The sequence below is a fragment of the Hippoglossus hippoglossus genome, chromosome 21 (assembly GCF_009819705.1).
Source record: "Hippoglossus hippoglossus isolate fHipHip1 chromosome 21, fHipHip1.pri, whole genome shotgun sequence".
Lineage (NCBI taxonomy): Eukaryota > Metazoa > Chordata > Actinopteri > Pleuronectiformes > Pleuronectidae > Hippoglossus > Hippoglossus hippoglossus.
The window spans coordinates 8,249,543-8,271,571 of record NC_047171.1 but is presented as its reverse complement, the minus strand read 5'-3'; the positions used below and the strand labels follow the sequence as shown (position 1 = coordinate 8,271,571).

General features: G+C 42.3%; 1 protein-coding gene across 1 annotated transcript; it reads left to right on the top strand.

Moving 5' to 3' along the window:
• Positions 1-12,227: 12,227 nt before the first annotated feature.
• Positions 12,228-16,697, top strand: LOC117754665 (frizzled-7-A-like). The gene is given in 4 exon segments (XM_034573731.1): positions 12,228-13,057; positions 13,060-13,105; positions 13,108-13,205; positions 13,207-16,697. Coding segments are annotated over 4 exon segments (1,698 nt in total). The 5' UTR covers positions 12,228-12,667; the 3' UTR covers positions 14,371-16,697.
• The last annotated feature ends 5,332 nt before the right edge of the window (positions 16,698-22,029 follow it).

Sequence of the window (22,029 nt, the reverse complement as noted above, 5' to 3'; positions counted from 1 at the left end):
AGGGTTCAGTGTCTTGATCTGAAACCGGGAAAGTGAAGGGACAGGCAGGGATACAGCAGAGGGAGACAGCGTCAGCCACCGTGAGATCTGCTTCATCCGTGAGGAAGAGCCTGAGATTGATGATAAGAATAGGTGCAGAAACTTTTAAAAATTCTAATCACTTCATTACAATATGAATGTAAAATAGAATATACTGAACATACAGCTTTAAAGGGATCATTGTTTTTGCACATATGAGTTTTTAGTAGTTCAAGATCAGTGTTTAATGCTTCAAACTGAACGGGTGTTGCTTCTTTTTTTTAACAGTATAAAGTGTAAAAAGAGGGTAATGATAAAATCCCTGTCTGATCTCTACAGGATTCAGAATGAACAATCACAAAGAGTTTGAGGCAACAGAAAATTGCCTTACTTAATACCCAACTCCCTGTAAAGGCATGTTATTGATACATAATTGATTTGGCATTGTTTCCCTCATTCACACCACAATGCAAGCTCGGTGTTTTGAAACGTATCCACTCTAGGAGAGTGTATTTGAAGAGCAGTATTTCTTAGGTGTGAAAAACGCTGGCTTAGTGTGGACATGACAGAGTCGTAAAAAAAAAGAGAGCAGTGACCATCTGGCTCAGGTCAAGCTCCTACAGAGAGCGATGATCACAGTGAAGTGTGTGTGTGAGAGAGAGAGAGAGAGAGGGGGGGGGGGGGGGAGGGAGGGAGGGAGTCCCCTGCAGTGAAAGGTGATGACCACAGCTGTGTGTCTGACCTGAGACCCCAGGGGGCCTCCCCCTCCTCCTAATCCTCTTCCTTCTCCACTTTTCTTTCCTCCTTCTGCTCGTACGCTTTTCTTTTTTTTTTCTTCTCCTCATCTGTTTTCTTGACTTCGATCTCTTTTTCTTCTCTTGACCTGAAGCACACGTTCGGAACATGTAGAGTTCACTGAATACGAACCACGCAGGCAGAAAAGCTCTGTGTGAAGCTTGGCGGGGGCAGCCATTGTTGCCTCACCTCCTCCACTAGTTTGCATCAATTAGCACATGACTCCCAAGACTTTGTGTGTGTGTGTGTGTGTGTGTGATGTGGGGGAAGGGAAATTAAGGTCTATTGTGTGATGTCAAGAAAATGACAGAGATCAGAGATTTACTGTGTTGCCTAACTCAGTCTGTTAAAACCACTCTATTAGTCAGCTTCCGCATTATTGCTATGGTTACTTGCAGATTAATTTCACGATAAGTTTCCCATGATGTTCCCAAACTGCTTGTGGGTTTAATGCATGTCTTAATATTGCTTTAGTCTATTCCAACTGATCTTCAACAGAACACACTCTCATCTATTCATACCTCTATGCAGAACACAGGAAAGAGTGTTTCTGGGTAAGACTTACTCCTTTGACAATTAAGCACTCGGATTAATTTCCAACATGACGTGCATAACTCTGCTGTTCAAACAACCAGTTTTCAATAGCTCATAACTTGAAAGACAACACTCCTCTACCTCCCCCAAGAGTTCAGCTCTATTTCTGTAACTCTATTCCTCCACAAGCAGACAAAGCAACGCCATGCATGAACTGTATGATAGTATCAGTAGCGTTTAGAATGCCCATGTTAAGTCAGCTTTCAGTTTCAGCAGGCCCGGCTTTTCTAACATACCTACCGGAGGTGAATGCACGCTGGGTCACTGCTATACAACCCTTCCCCTCCTGGCCTCTGAGAATGCAGATCCTATCTTCATTCTGCTGCTCCGAGCCCACAAAGAAGGACTCAAACAGGTCAAACCAATTCTTCGTGACTGTCCAATGTTGAGTGGTGACTGTTTTGAGAATATAAACTGGCAGATGTTTAGAGACCCATCAGCATGTAACAGTGACCCGGTCATGGGTTACATCACAAAGTGTAATAATAACAATAAAACAAACTTGACTGGTGCCCAGAAGAGCACATGCCGACACCCAAACCCTGGGATTCAACGCTTTCACTGCCGCGGCCTGGGTTCAATTCCCAGTCAGAGAACATTTCTTTGGGAATGCCAAAGTTTGGAATCACTAAAGTACATGTATCTGTTCAAATAAATCAAGCTATATCAGGTCACACTCAGTCCACTCCCCTGAAAATGTCTGATTTTATCAATCAAGAGCCGGGAATCCTGGGAAATTGGTGAAATGTAAAAAAAAAAAAAGTAAGATCTTGCAATATTAAAGAAGGGTCTGTGCCAAAATGTTTTTAAAACCCCAAATACTCAAAAATGAGGACTTGGATATGGCAAAAAATACAGACAGTTTATGAAAAAAAATTATTTGAGGTATAATTAGTTTGGTCCATGTCCCATTCACTGACATGGAGGAGGCAGTATGACGTGTACTGCACCGAGCAACTAGACTTTTGGAGAGATTCCACATGTCCCATCCTAACAATAAGTTTCATAGAAGTTAGTATTTGAGTATAATCCTGCACACAAGCCAACCAACCAACCAAACAACAAACAAACAAATGGACAGAAGAGAAAACGTCCTTGGCAGAGGCAATGAATGCATAGTTTAAGTTTAGATGAGTCTACACTGAGAGCGCTGGGCTGAGACTTGACACCTCCCTCTGCAGCAGCTTCCTTGGCTTCATGATGAAAAGGCGTTGGATGGTGAGAACTGGTAACCCCACCTCCCCCACCCTGACCTCCTCACTGTTGGTGAGTGACTTGGAGCCGGACTGTTGTTGAAAACCTAGTGAGTGGGTGTGATGACAAAAGCCTTCGACCTATGATGGCAGGTTATAGGAAGCTGCAGGAGGCGACCACGTCCCTGCTGGGAGGGTCAGCAGTTCCAAGTACCTTGGTGCTCAGTGTACATTACTGACTGACCTGTTCACTCAGACACGGTGGCTCAAACTATCCACCTCTTCTTTCTCAGGGGGCTGAAGAACTTTGGCCAGGACCAGGCTTTCCTCCCCAGCTATCCCCTTGACACACTATCGAGAACATCTGACTGGTTGCATCTCTGGTTTGGCAGCTCTGTGCTCACAACCGCAGGTCTCTCCGGAGATCAGCGAGAACAGCAGAGTAGACCGTTGGCAGAGATCTCCCCGCCATTGAGAACATTCACCACACACGTCGTCTGTGTGGAAGGACCACATGATGATCTCGCCACCCAGCGCACAAACCGTTTTCTTCCATCTGGCTGACAGTATCAATATCAGAGCTCAGACCTGCAGGCTACTGCTCCTCAACATTTGAGACCTGCACTGAGCTCACTTACGCATCTCACATTGTGCTGCTACTTCTTCACCATGTATCTACGTGTCATGTGATTCATGTTAATTAGGACTTTATTGAAGGAGGTAGAGGGAGGTTATGTTTTCCTTGTTCATTTGTTTGTTCATTTTTCAGCAGAATTATGCAAAAATGGATCTTGATAAAAAAAATCTGGCATATTTAGGGGACTGATTTTTGAAGCCACTGGTCAAAAGCCCCCACTACCACTGCAATGGAAATGTATTGAATCTGCATTGAATCCCGGGTCAAATGACTAAAGTAGACACAGGTTCTATTCGGCTCCGTGACACCCGTGTGAACATGCTAATTTGGCAAGACAGTGAGGTGAGAGAGCGCCACAGTTGGTGTCAGGTGAAATGACAGTTGCATGTAATGTTTTACATTGTGAAATATATTCTGTCTAATACTATTACTCATACCAACAGTATTCACTCAACAGTCAGTATATTAGGATCGCCTGAATAAAACCAATGCTGTCTGATATAACTGCATTAAGTGTGTTAAAGAGCTGTTGGTTTAACTATGATCACTTTGGAGGTTGCAGTTTGTGGAGTTGTTGAATTGTATTGTGTTATGATAACAGGGATTATTTGGTCCACCCCTACCAAATCAACAAGAGGAGGCTAAATAACAGAAACAGTTCAACAGCACCACACACAAAATCCACCAAAATTATCACGAAGTTGAATCAATGCCTCTTTAACACGGTCTCACTAAAAAAAAGGTCATTGGTTTACTTTAAATCCATGCAATGCACTTAGGTACAGACAATGAACCATTGAAAAATGTATGCTGATATATTAAAAATAAATAGTTTGAGAATGCTGAGCAGTCCACTGATGCGTGTCAGTGACATAAATAAAACAAGGGCCCATGCACCCCCCCGACCCCGACTCTGTTTGATATGACTGCATTTCATGTCTGTTGCATCAAACAGCTTTTTGTGACGTGCTGCACTGATTTTTACTCTCACACAGTTTTTCCTCCGAGTAGTTGAGACATCGGCCAGTGAGCTTCCTGCCGCCTGCCACTGGACCGAACACACACTCTGTTGGTCCAAATAAATCATTCTTTCATCGCTGCGCTGTGTGTGTGTGTGTGTACGTGTGTGTGAGAGAGTGTGCATGTGTGTGTGTGTGTGTGTGTGTGTGAGTAGTCCAGTACTGTAGGCTCTCTGTGTGGCACTGACAGACACAAACCAGCTGCCTGCATTCCTCTCTCTCTCTCCCTCTCTATGCTGACTTCTTAAGGTTGATCTCCCCTCCCCCCATTCAGGCAAGTCTCTCACACATACTTCTATAGGGCTATATATACCAACACATGACACACACAAACAGCATAAGAACACTAGGTAAGAGACAACTCAATGAAGTCCAGCATGATGAATAAAAGACAAATGAGAATAATATAAGAATTTGTATGTTTTATGCATTTTACATACCGATTTAAACTGCGATATTCGACATCCACCACTCATCTTCACTCACTCATCCTCTAATCTCACGCAGCCATAGATGAAGCAGAAAGGATCAAAGTATGCATTCAGAATGTCCAGTCACACACTTTCACTCGAATTTGACGGGACAGAGTGCAGCTGGCAACTTTTAATTACACAGTAAACAGTTTAAGAGTAACTGTTCGAGGCTTAGTGGTTTTATAGTGACGTAGTATGGACAGGGCCCAAAGAAAATCCAGAAAATGGGGGTTTTTCTGGCTTTTCAGTGAAGTATCTGCACCACACCTGCAGACGTTTCATGTTAAACCACACAAGAAAAATATAACTGTACATTATTTAAAAATAAAAACTGTTTTTTAACCACCAGGTCACTCGGGAGATAATTTTCATGTTATGTTGATTTTTAACACTCAAGTAAAGAAAGACACATTATGATATAGGATTTTGAAAATTATCAGATGTCATGTAAACTACATGTTATCAATGAATGTAGATGTCGTTGTTTTCAGACATGAACTCTGGAAAATGACCAGACAATTGGGTACGGACTTTCTCTGGACTTTGCCTTTCACATCTGCAGAGCACAGCGGGAGATTGTACGACATGTTCAAAAAAGGAAAATCTCCGGAGCATTCAGGCGAGGAGTGACATCTGGGTAGAGTTTGCAGGATGCAGGACATGATGTACAAATTGTGCTGTGGAAAGTGTTTTGTTGACAGCACATCAACACCAGTGTCAGTCCTTCAATAAAAGCTCTTGAATCTCGTCTTTCCATGTTGTCATATTCTTTGGTGTCTTTAACATGTATGGCTTCTCTTTTTTATCCTGAGATATTTGTATTCTTAAATTGTGAAATGTCATCAACACATCCACTCACTCACAGCGAATCCTATACTGCTATATTATCACATGGGCTCACTTATTGTCTGGGGCAACTGACTCTGATGTTTGCATTCTCACATTCAGCCCCTCTGGATAATTTCAGGAGCATATCCAGAGTTCAGTGTGTGTCTGAAAGCCGCTTAAAGCTAGAGTTGGTAATCCTGGAAAAGCTAAGAGCAGGCTGCACTGTGAAAATATGCAATAGATACATCCCACCGTGAACATGCAACGGCTGACAACTGCTAGAAGCCGACTTTTCCGTGACCTGCTCGCCAACTTCTGACCATTGTCTGTGTTTCAGCTGTGTTTGTCTCTCCAGCGGAAGACTCCTGTCATGCACAGTCAGAGCACAGGCAGGGTGTGAGTAGGCAGGACGGTTGGTGAAAGACAGGTACGCCAGCATAAATTTGACCAACTATGAAATGAGGACTTTATTTATTGATGGCTACTAAAATGTGAAGGGGGATTCCAACAAATATGATAAAAAGTGTTTTTCAAAAAACAATTTATGATCATTAATGATGATGAAGTTTTACTGTTTATCATGTATATATACCCAGGGCTTACACATTAGAAACACATAACTTGCATAATCACTGCACAACATGCGGAATCACACATGGAAAAACATGGGTCAAGCGTGAACAAACACCAGCACAGCGTGTTAAACTAATGCTCGCTCCCCAGAAACACTTAACGTGCTGGTTAGACCAACTTGGTCAGCCAACATGTCCTTTAAGCCCTCCTCAAATTTGACAACCTCCTCTGACCAAACTAAAAGGCCCCGTGTTTTTCCACCTCAGCTCCACATCTAAATAGTTGTTCAGTATTGGGTTTCACATGGTAGCTTGCATACTTTGCGCGGTGGTCACACTCCTTGCTGCCCTCGAACTGAGCAAGTACAGTCCCAACCATCAAAATCGTTTTTTTTGTGTTTATTTCACCTCGGCCTACTGTAAATCTAATTTTTTTTTCCGTCTTCTTCCTTTCCTCTCCAGCAGATGTCCAGCTGCAGCAGACCATAGTCCAAACAGTGACTGACTGTCTGGAAAACCTGCTGGACTGCCCCGCATGTGCTTGACCACTGCAGACAGTATCCACAAACATACTCTCACACACACAAACAAACAGCTTCAGTTAGCTGCGATGGAGTGCGTCCATTTGACCCGGTGTGCCTACCAACTGCTGCGTTTACACCACAGACAGGAACGAGCAGGGAGTGTGTGTGTGTGTGTGTGTGTGTGTGTGTGTGTGTGTGTGTGTGTGTGTGTGTGTGTGTGTGTGTGTGTGTGTGTGTGTGTGTGTGTGTGTGTGTGTGTGTGTGTGTGTTAGGCACAGGGGGAGAGAGACAGATTGCTACACCCACTTGTAAATTTATTCAAAGTGTATGCTTTTACATGCTGGTGAGTGTATAACAGCATTCACACAACAGACAGCAATAGTCAACATGGCTTCAGAGGTTTTACCATGAAACTCCAACACCGAAATGCCTCCGATGATGCCGTAAACACTAGGTCAGGCACTGGTGAGTATATAAATCTATGCGCCAATCAGATACCACGTATTTTAAGTAGCCTATAAAAGTTTAACCCAGATAAAACTGTAACGGCTGTTCCCTGATTTTTACTTCCTCTCTGCTCCAAGCAGTCACGTTGTACTGCCACTGGCAAGTCCTGTTTTTGGGAAAGAATTAATAAGAAGTGATTTCTGGTAGCGTAGCATTAGTCAAAACTAGCTCGCTAAAGCTGTTTGTTTGCAACGTCAGCAATTTTGAAATATTCCACACTGGCAATTCCCACAAGTACAATGGGGACATGTACTGTGTGCAAGACTTCAGTTTTAAGAGGTGGCATCAGTGTTGCCAAAAACAAGACGAGCAATCTCATAAAGCGTTTGAAGAAGCATCACATGGAAGTTAGTTAGTAGAATACAGCTGTTAAAATATGTTATTTAAGTTTGATGTTCTTTCAAATGAATTGGATCGGACCTCTGTGTCCTCCGATGTCCAGATATTGCAATCACTATTGTGAAGGGAAAAATGTTGTCGGATCATCTCTACAAATAATCATCGCTCATCCTTCAAGTCAACTGTCCCCGATTAGCGTCTGAGGCCTCCAGCCAAAGTTAGGCTCCTGTAGGTGAAGCCAGTTTTTTCTACAGTTGAACTTCTAGATGAATCACGTAAATCGTAAAGTTTTACATAACATTTCTGTGCACAGACCTCAGAGTAGAAGCTCGAACTGTTGTTTGCGTCTGGTAAACTGTGTTTTGTGATGAGAAGAGTTCACTGTATATACTGATCCTTTTGAGGAGGACTGCAGTATGAGAAATGAATAGAACCAATTTTCCAAAATCTATATAAATATATCTATGTAAATATATGCAACACTCCATGGAAAACACTCATCATCATATGTGAACTAATGTTTGAGGCAGTGAACTTTATGTGAGACCAAAATGTGAACATTTGTTGAACTAATTCATTTTAATGTCCACTTTGCTCAAAATCCCTAATTAGGTCAACAGCAAATCTGTATAAACAGTGGATAAACAATTAGACTGATTTATTGCCCCACTGGTGCAAACATGTTTAGGAAATGTGGAAATATGCGCCTCCATCCGTTCATTCATTCCAGTGTTTAACATTGTGGTGTCTTTGAGCGGTGACGCTGATTAGATGGCGTTTGAAAAATACTCTCCTGGGAAATCACAGTATACTAACAACATCTATCAATATCCATCAATAACTCTAATAGCTTGAGTCTTTAATTATTAGGCTACACAGCTGTCCATCAGAGGCTCAAACCAACTCGTGAAACCAAATGTAATTATGCCTCAGACTAATTATTGAGTTGTCTGAAGCTTGCAGTATTAGCCTTAGTATTTGTTTCTATATTCTGGTGTCTATATTTGATTCATAATGTCTATTTTAAGCCATAGATTTGACATCCACAGCTGCGAGCTGCAGCGTGTCTCCGAACAACTGAAGACCCTGATGATGTCGACTGGAAAAGCTTTTTCTAAATAGACAACAACGTGCCCACGCCAGAAATCACATTGATAATGTGGAGGGACGAACCTCCTCCTCTTTTGCTCATCAATACAATCTGCTTTCAGTGCTGGGTGTGATGAAGTTAGGTCAGCGTGGATTGATTCTATTAGAAACCCACTTGGGTAGATAGATGGAAAAAGCACGGATAACAAATTAGGTTATCCTGCTGCAACTTGCCAGTAAAGATTTTAAACAGATTTTATCTCCGACATCACTCAAGAAAAAAAATGCCTTTATCTGTCTACATTCTTTTGAAACTGGCCACTTAAAATTGTTGTGCATGTTTTACTAGATTTCAGTTTTGGTGTTGGGGAATAACTTAACATCCTTGACCTCAGCTGGATGTAATACAGCTGACAGATGGAGTCTATCAACAGTGTGGACACCTTGGGCAGCCGTAGATCATCTTCTCATTTCCCTTGTTAGCAGTTTGCAATCCGCCCACTTCTGTTGTTGCAGAGGCTGGATCCAGTCCCAGAGAGATGGGCTACACCCTGATCATAAATTTGTCATACTTACAGTCACACATTCATTCTTAACTGGTCTTAGCATTTCCAGCTAAGATAGCAAAATGCAAAGTGACAGATTTCATACAAAAAAGACAATGAAAAGTGTTTAACATAGCATATAGAAGACATGTAGGATAAGACATTGAAACACAAAGGTAATTTATTGTAAATTAGAAGCTTAAAATAGACATAAAAAAGAGAATTTAACAATATTTATTGATTATTTATTACTTTTACAGTTATAGGATGGGCTGTGCGTGGCACTTTTGTTGCTCCATGGATGTTGTTGCAATTTATATGTAAAATATACATTGATGCTTTTCCTAAAAATGCGTTTCTAATAGATAAATATAGTTAATAGAATTTATGAGTCAACCCAAAGCCAGTGGCGATCCAAGGACTTTTTAACCTGGGTTTGAAGTTGGAGCCAGGTTTACATATTTTAGAGGTTTGTTCCAGTAATGTGGAACACATGATTAAATGCTACGTCTTCATGTTTAGTTTAGTCTGGGAATGTAAAGTAGATTGATGACCCGAGTGAGTTCAAATGGTAACAGAGGGCCAGAGATGTACACTGCTCCCTATATCCTAGATGAGCAGTAACATTTTAAACTGCGCGAGAAGCATATATTAGAACAAAGAACTGAGAATGTGTATAGTGTTTTGTTTCGTGTTTCGTTCATGATATGTCCCAATGCAAGCATGTAAAGGGAAATGAGTGTGCCGTGTTGATATGCTCATGTTACCAAATGAGACAAAGTAGTCCCTGTCCTGGAGGATGGTCTGAGAAGGTCCAACCCACTTTTCTAGTTTTTTTACTAGTACTATGGTCAGCTGTGTCTCAGGCGGCACAAATAGATCCTAGAGGACAGGGAATGGCATTTGACCTGCGAGTTTCTGGATGACTATCTTTCTGTGCTTCTTCAGAAATCTATACCGGCCCACTGGCCTATTTGAGTCTAACTCGCCTATATAGGCCAGATTACAGCGGGGAACTCGACCAACTTTTCCTTTAGTTTCAGCTTCTCTTCCTGCTCTGCCTTCTTCTCTCCCCCCCACCCCCCTGCCCTCTTTGACCTTCTCTCTTCTTCCTGTCCCTTCCCCCACACTAACCTACCCCCACCCTCTTTATTCCACTCGGGGTAGAAACACACCAAATGCAGCGAGACCACCAGGAACCGCCCACACCCCCCACACTCTGAGGCCCTGTGCAAATTTCTGCAGTGTTGGCTGCTGCTGCTCTTTATTCCCACGATTATACAGATCGAAGCAGGAGCCCCATATTGACAACAATGATTGTTTGCAATAAGTCACTATAAGGAGAAAAATGAAATATGTACTTACTGTGATCGAGTGGTTGAGATGCTGGAATCCCTTTGGGTTCCATGGCATTTTTGTCATGGTTTCGCTCACCATGCTGCAGTATATGTTTACCTGCAAACACTGAGTGACTGTGTGTGCAGATATTCTGTGAGGAGATGGAGAGAACTCAGCTTCCAAGCTGCACATTAAAAAAGTGGAGATGGAAAAAAGCTGGAAACTAAACAGACTCAAACAACTTTTTGTTGTGAACTGAGGACACGAAATAGTGCTGTGTGTGGTCACATATGTAGAAGATGACAGATGAAAGAATAGAAAAGAAGAAATAAGTAATGGAAAATGTGCTTTTTTCTGCTGTTCCATTACAAAAAAATTATTTGGACTGGCATTAGAAATGAAACACTTTGATAGCGTTTGTTTTATGTGAAAAATCATAAAAACTAAACTAACTAAAACAAAAGTTCATCGTTTATGTCATGCTCCCTTTTAGTGTTATTGAAGTCAGTGTTGCCAGTGCTATGGTCCAACGAGCTTATTTTGAGACATGTATGAAGTGTTTTCAGTGATGTGAGAGAGGTTTGGAGTTGAAATGCATTGTTTGGCAAAGATACTGTACATCTGATACAAAAGTGGCTTGAGTAATTACAGATGCCTGTTAGCAATTGAACAAACTTTGTTAGAATTGGAATTGCCGACAACCTATGAAATGTAGACAGAGGACTGGAACTAGGGGACTGTATTTATGGGGGTAGGACTCTATAAGTATTAACTTCCTCCTTTTCAGACATGATATATTTATTTTAAAAATGATTTCTTAAAGTTCACTTGTTTGCTGTGCCTTTTTCTTATTTGCTTTTGAAGGTATTTTCATTTTTAAACTAAATATGTTTGAAATAAAAACTTAACCTATGTAGTGTCCAGTGTTTCCAATAAACATCTACTGTATGGGGGGGATGAGTTTTCTTTCGTTTTTTACATTTAATACAAGCAGACTTGTTGCATCAAATATGTGTTACATCAGTTATGTTTTTAAAAAAGTAACTGGGTTTATATCAGCACAGCAAAAAGTTATGAAAGAAAATTAAGAAATAATCCGACAAGTAACAAATGTGTAAAGGTAATATTTATGTATTTCCCTTTTAATAAATGTTAGAAAATAAAGTTAATACACTTCTTTGTGTAATCTATCAAATTTAAATAGCTTACATAAGGCAAACTATATGGAAATTCTTCAACTGTACTTTCAGTATAAAATGTAACTTTACATCAATGTTGGCAAAGCAAAAGTAAAGAAATAAGGTAAAGAAATAATCTGACAAATGTGTTAATGTGGTGTTATCCTCCTGCTGTTAAGGGTTTATATCCTTTTAATTTTCATCAATGAAAGAAGGGGAAGTAACTAGACTTGTTTGTGTTACATGTGATTATTGTAAATGCTCTACATAAGTGACGCCTGCAGGCCAATTGAGTTGAAACACCCAAACAGAAAAGTGATTATGTTTGTCAAACTTCTGCTCTAATGTAATTACAGTAACATATTTTCCAGCGATGAGCGGCGAGGGCCAATCAGGAACGAGTCCTGCAGGAAAACAAACGCTGCGATTGGCCGAGACGCGTCGCCGGTTTCAAGGAGCCCCTGCGTGCTGTCGGGGGTCTGGCCAATGGCGGCGGGGGGGGCGCCTGGAAACCGGTGGAATCCGAGCGGAGTGCGGAGGGAGCGAGTCCTCCGGACTTCAACCGCTCAGCATGTGAACCGACGCGCCGCATGAAGTCAAGTCGAGAAAACCGTGGAAATATGCGTTTTTTCGCGTTTTAATCCGTCGCTAGTTTGCGTCAAAGTCGCCGCCGCAAAGCCCCGGACGCGTGGGACTAACTCGGGTTCGGCGTCGCGTCGAGAAAGCGGGAGTTAAAGTGCGGTTTTCCCCCGCGGGCTGGCTGAGAGAGTGGACTGCTTGGAGTCACTTACAAAGACCATCAAGAAGTCATGACACGACGAACGTTTCACTTGGATTTATCTGCGTGAAATACGAGCAAAAGTCGAGCGGGGACACCGCGAGTCGGTGGTTTTGGACTACAGGCGCAGGGTTGGGACGTTTGCTGCAGGTTTTCGTCGCTTTTCAGCCGTTTTCAAGTCGCCCTACTTGGATCAAAGTTTTTTTTTTCCTCTCCCTCCCCCCCCCCTCCTCCTCAACTATGGCGGCGGCCAGGTCCACCACTGGCTCCGTTTCCCTGCGGATCATGTGGCTGCTGTGCGGGCTGTGCTTCTCACCCACCGCGGCTCAACACTACAACAGCGAGAGTGGCATATCCATCCCGGAGCACGGGTTCTGTCAGCCCATCTCCATCCCGCTGTGCACCGACATCGCCTACAACCAGACAATCATGCCGAACCTCCTGGGCCACACGAACCAGGAGGACGCCGGGCTGGAGGTGCACCAGTTCTACCCGCTGGTGAAGGTCCAGTGCTCCGCGGATCTCAAGTTCTTCCTCTGCTCCATGTACGCGCCCGTCTGCACCGTGCTGGAGCAGGCCATCCCCCCATGTCGGTCCCTGTGCGAGCGTGCACGGCAGGGATGTGAAAGCCCTGGATGAACAAATTCGGCTTCCAGTGGCCGGAGCGGCTCCGCTGCGAGGCTTCCCCGTCCACGGTGCCGGGGAGATCTGCGTGGGCCAGAACACATCCGAACCCAGCAGCCCGTCCTCGTCGTCTTCTCCCTACGCGCTCGAGGCCAGTGACCCTCCCCCCACACCGACCGAACCCAACGCCCGCCCAGCACAACCAGTACCACCAGTTTTCCTGCCCGCTGCAGCTGGAGGTACCTACCTATCTGGGTTACCGCTTCATGGGGGTCAAAGACTGCGGGGCCCCGTGTGAGCCCAATAAACCCACCGGGATCATGTACTTCCGAGAGGACGAGGTGAAGTTCGGCCGCCTGTGGGTCGGTATCTGGTCCATCCTGTGCTGCGTGAGTACCCTCTTCACAGTGCTCACTTATTTAGTGGACATGCGGCGGTTCAGATACCCCGAGCGGCCCATCATCTTCCTGTCCGGCTGCTACTTCATGGTGGCGGTGGCCTACGCTGCCGGGTTCTTCCTGGAGGATAAAGTCGTCTGTGTGGATAAATTCAAGGATGAAGGCTACAGAACCGTGGCCCAGGGGACCAAGAAGGAGGGCTGCACCATCCTCTTCATGGTGCTGTACTTTTTTGGTATGGCCAGCTCCATCTGGTGGGTGATTTTGTCCCTGACGTGGTTCCTCTCCGCCGGGATGAAGTGGGGACATGAGGCGATAGAAGCCAACTCCCAGTACTTCCACCTGGCCGCATGGGCTGTCCCGGCCATCAAGACCATCACCATCCTCGCCATGGGTCAGGTGGACGGCGATGTCCTGACCGGGGTGTGCTTCGTCGGGATCTTCAACGTGGACGCCCTCCGCGGCTTCGTCCTGGCCCCGCTGTTCGTCTACCTGTTCATCGGCACGTCCTTCCTCCTGGCGGGTTTCGTGTCGCTGTTCCGCATCCGCACGATCATGAAGCACGACGGCACCAAGACGGAGAAGCTGGAGAAGCTGATGGTGCGGATCGGGGTGTTCAGCGTGCTCTACACGGTACCAGCCACCATCGTGATCGCCTGTTACTTCTACGAGCAGGCCTTCAGGGAGCACTGGGAGCGGACCTGGCACATGCAGACCTGCAAGCGCTTCGCCGTGCCCTGTCCGGTCCACAACTTCGCCCCCATGACCCCGGACTTCACCGTGTTCATGATCAAATACCTGATGACCATGATAGTCGGGATCACCTCGGGGTTCTGGGTCTGGTCCGGGAAGACCCTCCAGTCCTGGCGGAGGTTCTACAAGCGCCTGAGCAACGGGAGCCACGGGGAGACAACGGTGTAGAGGTGAAGGATGGAGAGGCACAGGGCCTGGGAGTTATGGATCTAACAACCACGATGATAAAAAAAAAAAAAATAGCTTTCTTTCTTTAAATTGCTATTTTGGACATGTTTTCTTTCGATCGGATTTTTGTGTTATCAGGTCCTGGCGCCAGTTCATGTTGTTGGACTCAAACAAACTCTGATATTCGGTAGAAGTTGGATGAATTTTCGATATATTTCCTTTTTGTTCTCTTTTTTTTTTATTGTCGTCATCAGACAGCCCTCACTCCTGGCTTTTGCATCTTTTTGGATTATAGAACTGGTTTCAATGGCCGCACCGGTCCCTGAACTGTGATGTCAGACTGGCGAAGTTACTTTAAATATGAAATTCCCTTACTTTATTATTGATTATATCCTTGATATTACAATTTGAATGTACTTCCTGTCTACTCTGGTGAGCGTAAAGGAAGAGACTGATGGGTCATGCAGTGTGGCAGTCTGTCCATGCTGCAGCAGAAAGGTCACACAGTGGGTTTGATCCCTACAGCAGCCACACACTCTCTGACTGTGACTTCATTCATCAGGGGAGCTGGGACCATACCATGTAGATTATAAAGTAGCCTACTCTGCTTTTAGCTAAGGACTGAAATGCTTTAATACTGTTAAATATTGCAGAGTACAATCTGACCGGTTTTTAATCTGAGGAATAATGCATCGACCCATCTTGTGCCAAATGGTTGCCCAGAGATCCAAACTCCTTTTTTCCTCCATTTTCTACTTTTTTTTATTTGTAAATTCTCAGACTGAATATTTGCTCGTGTATTGAATGTTCAATCTGAAGCTGAATGAAGTTATGTATTGGTTTGCACAGCTAAAGGTTACAAGTGTTACAAATGACTGATCCACCGCAGGATGACCCGAATATAAAGAGACCACACATGTGCACACACACACAAACACACAAGCACAGGCTTCCACTCTCTGTAATGGAGACACAACAGCTCATTGTTTGTCTCTGTGTGTGGTCTCCCATCAAAAAGGCTTTTTAAGCTTTTAAGACATCCAAAGCACCGTTTCAAGGATCCAGTTATAATCCTTCAGAGTTAAAACGGTTTGCTACGCATTTTCCATGTTATTTTATCCTGGATAAAGATGACTGTACACATTCACTCCTGCATTTCGGCCCACTGTTACTGAATCCACCTTATTTTAATGTTATTTCACTACGAAGTGTTGAATGGTTTTCACAAACAGACTTTTTTTAATGAATCATTATTTTAGTGTCCGCACACATGCACACATGTATTTTCTCTCCATGTAAACCCAGTCCTATGTGGGGGTATTTTTGTGTTTGGAGAAAGCACAGTGGTGACAGACTACGCAGCAGAGGTTGATTGTTACAACTGACCTGATTTCTTTATTGGTAAAAACTGAACGTTCACGTCACCTCAATTAGTTAACAAGCTAATGCAAAAACAATTTCTAAAGTTACTGTAAAGCTTTTGATAGAAGAGCAGGAATTCTCTCCACCAAATGCCTTTACCATTAAAATAGCACAACCCAGAGGTGTATGTCAAGATTGAACGTCGTTCATTCATTTTCTGTAACCTGAGTAGCTTTTGAAATTTCAATGGAAACTCCAGCAGAAAAAGTAATCCACTGTTGAACGCAGCACATTTGAACGGAATCATAAAAAGGGAGCTGTGTTTGGAAACCCGAGCAGAAAAAATGTGTTTTTGTCAAGGCTGTCGGCTGTAAAGCAGGATATGATTTCCAGAAGCTTTTGATTCTTGATGTACGTCACATTTTCTCTACATACATCGCACAGTGATGTAAATGGTGGAAAGATCCTGCAACAGTTTGACCTTATAGACTTGGTTTTTAATCTCTAAAGCTGTGTCTCATATCCACACATACTAACACCAGAAACACACTATGTACCAATCATCATACTGTTAAAGCAGTCTGCATACAAGGAATGTCACATTTCCCATGTGAATGTACTTACATACCTCAAACCCTGGTTAAAATTAGCATGTAGGATCTGTCTGTCCTCCATCATGCTTCTACCTAACAAGGCAAACACATTGTGTGCGCTGAGATCTTCCAGTGTCAACGATACCAGACTGACCTGTTTGTGTTGTGCTAGTTTTCAGAAGGAATATGAGTGTGTTTGTGTGTATTTTTATCAGAACATATGCAACCTACCAAGTAAACACAGACTGTTTTTGTAAAGGCATATTGTATTTATGGGGATACTCATGTTTTTTTTGTCTTTTTTACTTGTTTTTTATCGAGATAAGCCTGTTGTACATGTACAGTTTGAATAAAAGCGATAAGGTTTGTAATTTTTGTCAGCACACGCCTGGTATTTGTTTTTAAATGGATGTGGCAGCACACAAGCAGGGATTCACCTTCACATCTCACTTAACATTGCCCTGTAAGGTTTTTCTCAACACCTTAGCTGAGCTGGCTCTTTATTTCTTTCACTAACCACCTCAACGTTAAGGCATGTCAGCAGAAATACTTTTCATGCAGAGTCAGAACACATGATTTAAACACATTAGCAACGACACAGGAAAGCTTGTGAAGCAGGGAATGTGGTTGCTGTGTGAACACCACACAATTCTTCCTAGAAAATGTAATCAGTAACAAAATTACACCAGGATTTGTGTTTCCCTTACACAACAACACGCATAGCATTACTGATCTTAGCACACAACAAGGAAATATAGGAAAACATAAAGTAAGTAGCTGAGAGCAGTGCCTTGCTGTGGTGTTGGCCACAATTGCCTCACTCTGAGCAACACAACTTTCTGCCAACAGCCCTCCAAGTTTATTAAGAAAATAAAACGTGAAGTGTCTGAACATACTGGATTAGTTTGTGATTTTACAGCGCCCTCTACAGACTGACACGCACAAGCACACAAACGAAAGAGGAGAAATCTCATTCAAAGGTTCAGTTGTAGAATTCAGTGACATCTAGAGGTGAAGTTGAATGTTGCAGCTTAATATTCCCCCCCCCCCCCCCCCCCCCCCTCCAAACATTAAAGACAACCTGAGGTAGCCTTCAGTTGTCATAAAAACTCAAAAGGTGTTTAGTTTGTCCAGTCTGGGCTACTGTAAAAAACATGGCGGCCTCTGTATGTAATACAAAGAGCTCATTCTGGGGTAAAGAAAACAATTCATACAATTGAGATGAAACACACTAGTGAAAACATCAGGATATTTTATATTTAATTTCTGCCAATAGATCCCTTTCACCTAAATCTTACACACTGAACCTTTAATGTTGAAGAGGCCTGAGAACACATCTTTCCTGCAGATTAACTGTACAAAAGCAGAAGAAACACTGATGCACTGATCTACACTGATGCAGAAGCACCTGTTTAAAACTGCTAAGGGGCATAAAAAGCTAGACATTACACATAATACCAGTGGAAACCTGAAGATCCTTAATACTAATTACCCTTCATGCTAATTGCCTGTGTTAATTAATAATGCTGCCCTCTAAACCTCATGAATGTCTAACCTTCCTGTCTGATCCAGTTTGGTATCAAATAAGAAATCCCATAGCGCCATCTGCTGGTGGAGGTAAGTGGGTGCCTGCAAGAAGACGAATCCCATCTTTTCTACTCTGCATTTGGAGAAATGTGATGTTTCTTTAATATGTACCTCAATGTGCTACTACATGCAGTTGTCTGCTGGACCGAGCTTTATGAGACAAAGTTAACTTTACACTGTGACATTTACTTTACAGTTTTCTCCATTCATTGAATATACTGTTAGAAACAGCAGGTCGAGTTTTGAGAAAAGGCAACTTCAGTTTTTGCCCCAAATTGTGTTATTTATATAATTAAATAATAATAATAACTTTATTTGTATAGCACTTATCTAATCAAGGTGACAAAGTGCTTTACACAAAAAATCCATGGTAATTCATTTAATAAAATGTATTTAGTTCAGTTCAATTTTAAGAGCCAAATTATAACATAATAAGACTTACTTTCTCATAATTATGACTTACTATCTCATAATACTAAGTCATAATTATCCTTATTAGGACACGTACAGGACTGACGTTTACTTTGTGTTTGTTTGAGTTCATGAGACACATGTTAAACACATGTAAACACCGTGTGCACGCATTTCCCTGCTTCACACAACACGAGACGTAAAGTGACGCGCACAGTCAGGACATCAGGGTTAAAGTGAGGGAACGATCCGGAGTCATGATCCGTCATCATCGATTAATAACAAAAAAATACATGTGATTATCAGTTTGTGTGAAGTGGGACAGAGACGAGCATACACACACACACACTCCCGCAGACAGACCCTGCAGTCAGTATCTCATAATAATGAGATAGTAAGTCATAATTATGAGATACAGGATTTGTATTTTCTTCATCAAAGTGGCGGGAATGGGCTTCCTTAAGGATGTCATATTTCAGTTGAATATAAAGTTTTGATCACTGCATCACCGTATTTTCAGTTGATCACATGGAAAAAACCTGCCCTCCGGTGGCCACAACTAGAAATACATACAATGGTCTGGTAATTAGCTTTTAACTGCCCTGTTCTGACCTATGACTATGGTCATGTAGGACTATTAGATCATAAACTTTGTACTGACATTTATTTTAACCAAAGGTCTCCCGTCTTTGTTTTAGACATTTCTGTTTTAGGCCGCTCAACAGAAGACATAATAGAAGTCACTTTATTGGAATCTAAAAAGAACATAAGCGGTACAGTGATGTGCTGACAATTATTTCATCCACAGATGAATAATAAGTATGTTTTACATCTATAATCTGTCAAAAAAGCAAAGCTCTCCATGTGCCTGGTGAGATCAGTTTTTTTTTTACATTTGCCAGTGGAAACTGGATGATACATTTATTTAGAGGAAGAAAAGCAGATAAACATGCTGAATAGATGATGTAGAACATTTATTTTGTTTTCTACAGTTCCTTTGATTGTGAAATGTGCAATGCTCTGTTTTGTAACATAAAAAAAGATTGATTTTGTAAATCACACCACCTCCTATCACAGCCAGAGTGAGGAGGTTAACAAGGACTCTACACATCTTAATGGATCCATCCAATCAGCGGCCTCCTCCTCCTCTCCTCCTGCCCTGACAGAAAAGTGGAGCAGATGCTCTGTGTGCGAAACAATGCGACCCCCCGCGGGCCGGACACTGTCGAACCTGTGGATCCTGCGTCAAGCGTCTGGACCACCACTGTGTCTGGTGGGTTGGATTTGATATTATAACATCTTTATACCTCTTTGAATTGTACATTCACACCACATCATGAAAGTGAATATTCAATTATGACAGATTAGATAACTGCCCTGTAATTACACAACAACGTTCATGTCTTAAGCAAAGACTCCTACTGTACCCACTGGTTTCCTCAGGGCCGTGCACAGACATTTTGGGGAGCGGGGGCTCAAGTGAAAAACTCTTTGCATCCAAAGATTGATTTTTAAATGGAAACTGCTCCCAGCAAAAATGTCTTGAAATGTAAACTTGAACTAGAAAACTGGTAAACTGGGATCTGTCTCAGGCCAACCAGGAAGACAGGGTGTCTATTTGTTTGTGAGCTTTATCAGACACTTTCCTGAACTGCACACTGCCAAGAACATTAAAGATGTCAGTTTTATAAATCTCTTTATACCTAAAGTAACGTAAAGTAACATAATGTAACGTAAAGTAACGTAATGTAATGTTTAGTAACGTAAAGTAACGTAACGTAACGTAACGTAACGTAAAGTAACGTAACGTAAATGTTTTATTTTTCCTCTTTATAGATGTTTTTTTTTCATTATAAATTCATTATTAATCTTTCCTCCCTCCTCTTTTATAACGTGCTTTCGTAACGTAAAGTAACTTTACGTGACAGAGCGGGAGGCTCAGCTGGCTCTGAGGAACAAAACGGGCTAGAGCCGCCTGTGGGGACTCGTCATCGACACAGGAGAGTATTCTCGTGGCTTCTGTTAGAACTGGGTTGAGTTCCTCACCATGACAGATGCTTCAGTCTCTCCTCACTCCTTCACATGCAGCATGTCTGAAGAACTTCATCTCTAGTATTTCCTTGGATTTATCAGCTGATGACTTCCAATGCTCACTGCATTCCACCCTCTTTAATATCAAACATCACAAACTGTCTTTAACTCTGAAATAAGTTGCAGGGGAATTATCAAGTGTTGGTAAGTGTTAACTGTTAAAAAGTACACACTACATGTTTGTTGAATTGTCTCTTTATGAAATTAAGCTGCAGGCACTGCCATGTTATTTTACATATGTCTGTACCTGCACAAATTTAACATATCATCTGCTGTCTGACAGATTTCTATTTTGAAAACTTGTCTGTTTGAAAATGAAATAGGAAAATAATAAAAAACTAGGACTACGTTGTAGCACTAATGGGCACTGACCTGACCAGCTCCATATCTCACAAAAAAGGAAGCAAAAGAAACATTTAACATAACATATTTAAATTTGGATTGGTAAACTAGAATAAGATGGGACTTGGTGGCTTCTCAATGGAAGTTAAATCCTAATGAAACTATGGTGACAGGAAGGGGTCAGTACATGGGAGGGAAAGTGTTAAAAGCTAGAGAGTTAGAGGATGTTGTTAGGAGGTTGTAAATGGTCAAAGATGCAGAGGGTTGTACATATTTTAGGTTAATGTGATGAGGCCTGTGTGTGTGTGTGTGTGTGTGTGTGTGTGTGTGTGTGTGTGTGTCCTAGACTATCAGGCCTACAGGATGTCCCAGGAGAGCTGCATTCTCGATCAGGGTTAAAATCGCTATCGTCTAAAATTGTTTGCCAAAAACAACTGTACATGTCAGAGAAAACATTGTATAAAAAAACTGTTAATTCAATCCTCCTTTTTAAAAAAAAATATTTTTCAGCAGTGGACAGTGGAGCCAAATCCTGCGGGAGCTGATTAATAAAATGTTGAGAGGAAAGAGGATTGAAAGGAAGATGATGAGGTCGTAAAAGTGCAGGAAAGGAGCAAAGAGAGACAAAAAGAAATGCAACAAAGAAAAAGAGATAATCTGAAAACTAAAGAGCTTCAGAGGCCTTTACTGAGCTGAGCATATATTAGTGTGAAATGACTGAGTTAGGCCCATACTGACTGTAAACAATTGCCCCAATACATCTAACAATGCATCAATGTAACACCAGAGGACCAATCACATAACAACACCTTGTATGAAGTTACATTTACACAATGTGCTACCGTGTTCTGTTAAACCCTCAATGGCCGACACGTCTTTTAAACTCCATGTCTGTAACATGTAGATTGAAAGGGGGTGATCAAAGTGATCGTCTGAAGAAGTGGTCGCCATTTACTTCAATTTTTTTTTGTGTTTTGTGGACTCAAACACCCCCCCCCCCCCCAATCGGCATAGTGATGAGTAGATAAGAAGTGAATTTTAATTATTGGGTGAACTATCCCTTTAAGACATTGTTACTTTATCATCCTGTGCTGTTCAAAGATGTAAAAACATACAAAGCATTGTGACTAATCATAATGGCTGTTTGTTTGGATTTATGCATGAAGGAATTTGAGACATAGTCTGAAAAACATGACATAAACTTTCCCATTATTACATTGTAAACAATAGCATGATGCATTCAGGTTACACTGTGCGACATCTGTCTTTGACC